The following is an 8,417-nucleotide window of genomic DNA, read 5'->3' as shown; positions in this document are numbered from 1 at the left end:
TTTTTTAAAGGTGCTTGGAGCGGTGTCAGGTTTGCCCCCTCTGTTTGTAGATTTCGGGTCCTGATAAGGTCCTTCCTGTGGCTGTCCAAGATCTGAGAAACCGATCAAATTTACAGCCGCATTTCTAAAACAACCGAACCAAAATAGTTTATATTGTAGCCGGACCTTTTCCCTAAAGATATATCGTCTAAAGAACATTTATTTTTTCATAGATTTTGCCCATTTATTGTGTTTTGTTTACATTTTCAAATGATGCAGACGCGGCAGTTTTGAATTGGCTTCACTGAACACTATTCTTTCCTCTTTGCCAATTAATCTATTTTTGACTTTTAAATGCGCCAGAAAATAACCCGTTTTGTACACTGTTGATGTATTTCAATGCCCAGTAGCGTGTAAATGTGTTCCTGTATAGAATTTCCCCAGCAATGTTCCCCAGCAATGGTCATGTGGTCATTTATTTGGGCATTTCCCGATTACATAGCTGCAGCTGCTTCTAAGGGCAGGGGTCATAAACAGCTGCTGCACTGGGTCATAGACAGTTCAAACAAAAAGGTGCTTGGAGCGGTGTCAGATTTTCCCCCTCTGCTTGTAGATTTCGGGTCCTGATAAGGTCCTTCCTGTGGCTGCCCAGGATCTGACAAACCGACTCAATAACCCGTTTGTACACTGTTGATGTGTTTCAATGCGCAGTAGTGCGTAAATGTGTTCCTGTGTAGTATTTCTCCAGCAATGGTCATGTGGTCATTGATTTGGGCATTTCCCGGTTACATAGCTGCAGCTGCTTCTAAGGGCAGGGGTCATAAACAGCTGCTGCACTGGGTCATAAACAGTTCAAACAAAAAGGTGCTTGGAGCGGTGTCAGATTTGCCCCCTCTGCTTGTAGATTTCGGGTCCTGATAAGGTCCTTCCTGTGGCTGCCCGGGATCTGACAAACCGACTCAATAACCCGTTTGTACACTGTTGATGTGTTTCAATGCACAGTAGTGCGTAAATGTGTTTCTGTATAGAATTTCTCCAGCAATGGTCATGTGGGGACATAAATGATGGCATTTTGAGAGGTAATCATTGAAGTCGGACATCACTGAAGGCCTAAGTGGGAAACTCACGGCCCGCCGCTGAATTTGACTAAGTCTGTTGCAGGATGGTGCAAAAGTGCACGCTATGCTTAATGTCAAAAACACGAGCAGGTTGAAGGCGGCGCCACGCCGAGATGCACTTCCTCTTCTTATGGTGGCCGACAAACGCAGCAAAGAGGAAGACGCAATCGGCTCGCTTTCAGAGCGCCATGCCAGTCGTTTCCCCGCGGAGAAGACTCGGCGTTGTAAAGACGTGAACGCCTCAACACACACACACACACACACACCCGTGACGTCACCATGAACTAACTGTCAGGTTGGGCAGCAGCAGGTGAAGAAATGGAAGAGGATCAAGAGCCATGTCAGGAGTCATCTCCAGCTACAGGTGAGCATTATTTGTGTTTGCTTCCTGTGTTAAATGCGATAATATTCTTGCTGTGAATGTCGACCAGTGGATTCCTGTCACCGTCTGCAACATCCTCATTGTCAAACTTCCTGAAAATTTTCCTTTTTTCAAGTGTTCCATTGTGAACAGCAGTCATCTGTAAAATAGCCACCAGTTCCTCTTGAGGTAAACGCGCAGCACGGGCACCCGAATTAATGTTATATCTAAAAATAGTTGAATATGAATCCATAAGTCGATGACAAGCCAGCAACTGCAAACAGGATGCGGTTCACCACCGAGGAGACAAAAGAAGTTGCTTGTTCTCGTTTGTTGCAACAGTCGTGTTGGAAATCGTCGTTATCTGTGATGTTCTCTCACAGCCGAGGGTTTGGTCCAGGTTGAGGGTTCCAAGTTCGATCTCTGGCCAAGTGTTTTGAACTATTCTTATACCCTTGTGTGTGTGTGTCTGTGTGTGTGTGCACTTGTCTCACCATCCTTGTGTGCACATACACTTGATAAACCACCCTTTCTGTGAGGATCTTTTTACTTTTTACTCACAACTACAGAAGTAAAATATTTTTTTTACTTTGTGCGTTTTGCATTCTGAAGTGAGGTTGCAACTAGGGATGTCCGATAAATGCTTTAAAATGTAATATTGGAAATTATCGGTATCGTTTTTTTAAATTATCGGTATCGTTTTGTTTTGTTTTTTATTAAATCAACATAAAAAACACAAGATACACTTACAATTAGTGCACCAACCCCAAAAAACCTCCCTCCCCATTTACACTCATTCACACAAAAGGGTTGTTTCTTTCTGTTATTAATATTCTGGTTCCTACATTATATATCAATATATATCAATACAGTCTGCAAGGGATACAGTCCGTAAGCACACATGATTGTGCGTGCTGCTGCTCCACTAATAGTACTAACCTTTAACAGCTAATTTTATTCATTTTCATTAATTACTAGTTTCTATGTAACTGTTTTTATATTGTTTTACTTTCTTTTTTATTCAAGAAAATGTTTTTAATTTATTTATCTTATTCTATTAATTTTAAAAAAAAAGTACCTTATCTTCACCATACCTGGTTGTCTAAATTAGGCATAATAATGTGTTAATTCCACGACTGCATATATCGGTTGATATCGGTATCGGTAATTAAAGAGTTGGACAATATCGGAATATCGGATATCGGCAAAAAGCCATTATCGGACATCCCTAGTTGCAACTCTCTACTCCCATCTAGGGCTAGATATATATATATTTTTATCATTCTAGCTATAGTGGAAAGGGGGGCCCTCACAACCTACTAACCAAACGTGGGTCCACACAAAGTAGGCAAGACATGTATATGTGTGTGTGTGTGTTTATACTGTACTCTATGTATTTATGTATGTTTCATTTTGTACTTATTATGTACATACATTTGTATATGTAGTGCATGTTTTGTACATTTATACAATAATGTAAACTGAATGAAAATAGCTTGAGCAATTAGCAAGATATGATTTATTTTCAATTTAGATGAGTTACCTTCATTGAGTACTTTGCTGTCCTTTTAAAAATGGCCAACTCACAGAACTTACTACTATGTGTGTTTGGTCAAATCTACCTAGCAACAGCGGTCGGTCCTCACAACTACAAAAGTAAAATATATTTTTTTACTTTGTGTGTTTTGCATTCTGAAGTGAGATAAACCATCTAGTGCTAGATATATTTTTTTCATCATTCTAGCTATAGTGGAAAGGGGGGCCCTCACAACCTACTAACCAAACGTGGGTCCACACCAAGTAGGCAAGACATGTATGTGTGTGTGTGTGTGTGTGTGTGTGTGTGTGTGTGTGTGTGTATACTGTACTCTATGTATTTATGTATGTTTCATTTTCTACTTATGTACATACATTTGTATATGTAGTACATGTTTTGTACATTTATACAATAATGTAAACTGAATAAAAATAGCTTGAGCAATTAGCAAGATATGATTTATTTTCAATTTAGATGAGTTACCTTCATTGAGTACTTTGCTGTCCTTTAAAAATGGCCAACTCACAGAACTTACTACTATGTGTGTATGGTCAAATCTACCTAGCAACAGCGGCCGGTCCTCACAACTACAAAAGTAAAAAAAATTTTTTTACTTTGTGTGTTTTGCATTCTGAAGTGAGATAAACCATCTAGTGCTAGATATATTTTTTTCATCATTCTAGCTATAGTGGAAAGGGGGGCCCTCACAACCTACTGACCAAATGTGGGTCCACACAAAGTGGGCAAGACATGTATGTGTGTGTGTGTGTGTGTGTGTGTTCTGGCAATGCTTACTTAATGGGGACATCGCTCTGTTTACACCAGTGGTTCTTAACCTGGGTTCGATCGAACCCTAGGGGTTCGGCGGAGGTCGAGACACACCCGACTCATCGTGTAAATAAAAACTTCTCCCTATCGGCGTATTGCGGATACGGCAACAGCTGACTGATTTGCGGGTGTGTAATTTGTTGTGAGTTTATGCACTGTGTTGGTTTTGTTGTTTGAACAAGGTGATGTTCATGCACGGTTCATTTTGTGCGCCACTAAAAAAAAATATGGTAACACTTTAGTATGGGGAACATATTCACCATTAATTAGTTGCTTATTAACATGCAAATTAGTAACATATTGGCTCTTAACTAGTCATTATTAAGTACTTTTTAATGCCTTATTCTGCATGGCCTTATTATAACCCTAACCCTCTAACCCTGGCCCTAACCAAATAACTCTAAATCAGTGGTTCTTAACCTTGTTGGAGGTACCTAACCCCACCAGTTTCATATGCGCATTCACTGAACCCTTCTTTAGTGAAAAATAAAATGTTTTTTTTTCAAATTCAAGACAAAGTTATATGTTTTTGGTAACACTTTAGTATGGGGAACATATTCTAAGTAACAAAGACTTAATTTTGAGTTTTTTGGACACTAGGGGAACATATTCTAAGTAACAAAGACTTAATTTAGAGCATTGGTGGTGTTAGGCATATTTTAGGGGGGCTCAAGCCCCCTAAAATGTTCTTAAGCCCCCCTAAATAATTTGGTGTTAAAAATAAAAAATCTTTTTTTTTTTTTTTTTTTTTACAAATACATGCCGACATATTCATTATAAAGTGGCCCGATTATGAGTTTAAATAAATAATCATATAACCTGTCATTATTTTGAACAATTTCCCTTGTGGATCATTAAAGTTTGTCTAAGTCTAAGTCTATTCACTCAGTTTCCCCTCACTTCATAGCGTAAGGTAGAGAGCCCCTTTAGTGCGTCGGTATCCAATCCATTCCACTTGTTCATATAGAAAATGCCTACATCACTCAAAATCCAGTCCGCATTTTCTCTGCGACCTTGCTTGCGGTCCTGCAGGTGTACGAAGCACATTAGCACACAGCACTGCAGAACAAGAACCTTGTGTCTGCAATTGTAAATAATTTAGTTTTGTGTTTCTTGTAGAATCTATATAAAGTAATATACATTAGCCTATTGTTAAAATAACGAAAACAACATCATTAAATATATTTGTTTTATTGTATTGTTACATTTATAGCTGTTGTATTATTTATTATAGGATGGCTTGTTAAACATTTCATAGGATTTTCATAGGGTGGAAAAACGAAGAAATTTAATATAAAATGTAAAATGAATAAATACATAAAAAGAAAAAGAAAAAAAAATGGTTAAAAGCCATCGTCCTGGGGAGCATTTTTTTTTACCGTCCCCGGGACGACGGGACTACATTAATCTCAAGCCCTGGAAGTTACATTTTATTGTTTGCGTTATTTGTTTCAGCATTGGACTTTGAAGATGATCCCTCAGCTCTTTGACAGCTTTGGCTCTTTTTCAGATCAGCAGACTAAGTCTTTCTTATTTACAGTATATATAAATGTTTCTCATTTCTATTGATTGAGACTGATTGATTGAGACTTTTATTAGTAGGTTGCACAGTGAAGTACATATTCCGTACAATTGATTCAGACTTCCATATATATTTAATTTCCTTAACGGCTTGCCATAATATATATATATATAAATATATTAAATACAAGCCAAATTATCCCGATCCAGATATTACTTTAATTCAAGTAATTAAGTAATTACTTGAATTACTGGTTTAAATGTAACTTAGATATTGGGTTTCACTATGTAAAGCGCTTTGAGTCACTAGAGAAAAAGCGCTATATAAATATAATTCACTTCACTTCACTAATATTTCCAGGGCTTGAATTTACAACCATTTTAGTCACATATGTGCCCAAAATGTAATATGTGCAACTTCAAAATATTTGGGAACAAACAATTATTGTGAGCGAAAGTGGTGGCATTAGCCTCTATGTTGTGAAGTAATAACATAGAGGCTAATGCCACCACTTTCATTGTGTTTCAGTGTATCTTGAAGGATCTTGCAAGTCATTGTTTCTTGTTGATGCTGTAAACAAAATGTCACTGTGCAAACCCATGTTTGTTGTTGTACTGAACACAGATTGAAAATAAACCCACTGAAATAATAATAATAACAATGAATAATTTCTAAGTCTTTGTTAGCCGTTTGTGAAGTTTTGTGCTCGTGCGCTACGTTCGCTCGCATCCTGCATCTCCTGGGGGCTAAGCCCCCCCTGTCCTTAAAAGCTAGTGACGCCCCTGATTTAGAGTTATTTGGTTAGGGTTAGAGGGTTAGAGGGTTAGGGTTATCATAAGGCCATGCCGAATAAGGCATTAATAAGTACTTAATAATGACTAGTTAAGAGCCAATATGTTACTAATTTGCATGTTAATAAGCAACTAATTAATGGTGAATATGTTTCCCATACTAAAGTGTTACCATGTTTTATTACTGGTGCACAAAATGAACCGTGCATGAACATCACCTTGTTCAAAGAACAAAACCAACACAGTGCATACAACAAATTACACACCTGCAAATCAGTGTGACTTCTGCTGTTGCCGTATCCGTAATACGCCGATAGGGAGAAGTTCTTATTTACACGATGAGTCGGGTGTGCCTTGACCTCCGCCGAACCCCTGAGCCCGACTCACCGAACCCCTAGGTTTCAATCGAACCCAGGTTAAGAACCACTGGTATACAAATGAGTTTTAAGATGGGACTTAAATGCTTCTACTGAGGTAGCATCTCTAACTGTTACCGGGAGGGCATTCCAGAGTACTGGAGCCCGAATAGAAAACGCTCTATAGCCCGCAGACTTTTTTTGGGCTCTGGGAGTCACTTATAAGTCGGAGTTTTTTGAACGCAGATTTCTTGGTACAATACAATCGGCAAGATAGGATGGAGCTAGACCGTGTAGTATTTTATACGTAAGTAGTAAAACCTTAAAGTCACATCTTAAGTGCACAGGAAGCCAGACTCTTTCGTCCCTGTTGACAGTCTTTGGGGCCCGCTTACTGATTTCAACCGCCTCTTTGATCCACCGACGGACCCAAAGACTGTCAATTTGAACTCTTTTTTTCCCCCAGGGTGCCCAGTAAGAATGATCAGCACATTACTTCATCAATCCAGAGATTTAAAGACGTGTATGAGCTAACTGGGCAGTGGCCATTTGACCTCATTCTTTTCATGCCTCCACAACCTGTAGAAAGGATGGTGCCCACAAGTCATGATCAAAAACTTGGTCCCCATTCCAAATGATAACCAGTATGTGTGTGTGTGTGTCTTTCCAGTTCTCGTTTCAGATGCGCCCAAAGTGCACCGTAAACCCGAGTTAAAGCGATACAGTGAGATCTTCCGGGAATTTGACAGCCTGGATCTGTCATTTATCCCCATGTAAGTCAACACCACTTCTGTTATTCCACGTGACACCAACAACTAGTTGACTTTGTATCGTTCTTAGACTTTTTGGGACAATTTTATGGGTTTTGTTTAGGGATGTCCGATAAATGCGTTAAAATGTAATATCGGAAATTATCGGTATCGGTTTTTTTTATTATCTGTATCCTTTTTTTTTTTTTTTTTTTTTTTTTAATTAAATCAACATAAAAAACACAAGATACACTTACAATTAGTGCACCAACCCAAAAAACCTCCCTCCCCCCATTTCTTTCTGTTATCAATATTCTGGTTCCTACATTATATATCAATACAGTCTGCAAGGGATACAGTCCGTAAGCACACATGATTGTGCGTGCTGCTGGTCCACTAATAGTACTAACCTTTAACAGTTAATTTTACTCATTTTCATTCATTACTAGTTTCTATGTAACTGTTTTTATATTGTTGTACTTTCTTTTTTATTCAAGAAAATGTTTTTAATTTAGTTATCTTATTTTATTTTATTTTTTAAAAAGTACCTTATCTTCACCATACCTGGTTGTCCAAATTAGGCATAATAATGTGTTAATTCCACGACTGCATATATCGGTTGATATCGGTATCGGTTGATATCGGTATCGGTAATTAAAGAGTTGGACAATATCGGATATCGGCAAAAAGCCATTATCGGACATCCCTAGTTTTGATTGAACGGTTTGGGCAGGACTGAGGTGAACTTTAGCAGAGTGAGTTCAGATCTCAAAACTCAAAGGGGAACAAATTCTTGTTTTTTCTTTCATTTTCACTTCCTGGAATGGCGAAAGAGTCCTGATATTATTGTCGCCAATGTTCCCTCTAATGTTTCATGTGTGTGAGCAAACGCACAAACTCCCTGAGCGTTCAGTGGAGCACATGTGAGCGACATCAGACACGTGCACACTGTGGCCACACCAGCGTCACACCTGTCCCAAACCTGACATCATAACAATTTAAATGTTTTATTAAAATAATTTTGCCCTCTTACAATGAAAATAACAAAAAAAACATGTGCTAGTATTGTATGTCCGGCTGCAAGTCCTGCCTTTAAAAGAAATGTTACCCCTTTCAGAGATTACATTTAGTTCATGTAACTTTCTGTCTGTAAAATACATCTTTTTATTAGTATTT

General features: G+C 38.3%; 1 protein-coding gene across 1 annotated transcript in view; it reads left to right on the top strand.

Moving 5' to 3' along the window:
• The first annotated feature begins 1,271 nt into the window (after window positions 1–1,271).
• LOC133651801 (GEM-interacting protein-like) overlaps window positions 1,272–8,417 on the top strand; it is a 64,402-nt gene continuing 57,256 nt past the window's right edge. Inside the window, exons 1-2 of the mRNA XM_062049933.1 lie at window positions 1,272–1,461; window positions 7,163–7,265. Coding sequence (XP_061905917.1) covers window positions 1,416–1,461; window positions 7,163–7,265 — 149 coding nt within the window. The 5' untranslated portion in view covers window positions 1,272–1,415. The remainder of the gene's footprint in view (window positions 1,462–7,162; window positions 7,266–8,417) is intronic.

The sequence above is a fragment of the Entelurus aequoreus genome, linkage group LG06 (genome assembly GCF_033978785.1).
Source record: "Entelurus aequoreus isolate RoL-2023_Sb linkage group LG06, RoL_Eaeq_v1.1, whole genome shotgun sequence".
NCBI lineage: Eukaryota > Metazoa > Chordata > Actinopteri > Syngnathiformes > Syngnathidae > Entelurus > Entelurus aequoreus.
The sequence above is the reverse complement of the archived record's forward strand: the minus strand, read 5'-3'. Positions and strand labels throughout refer to the sequence as shown.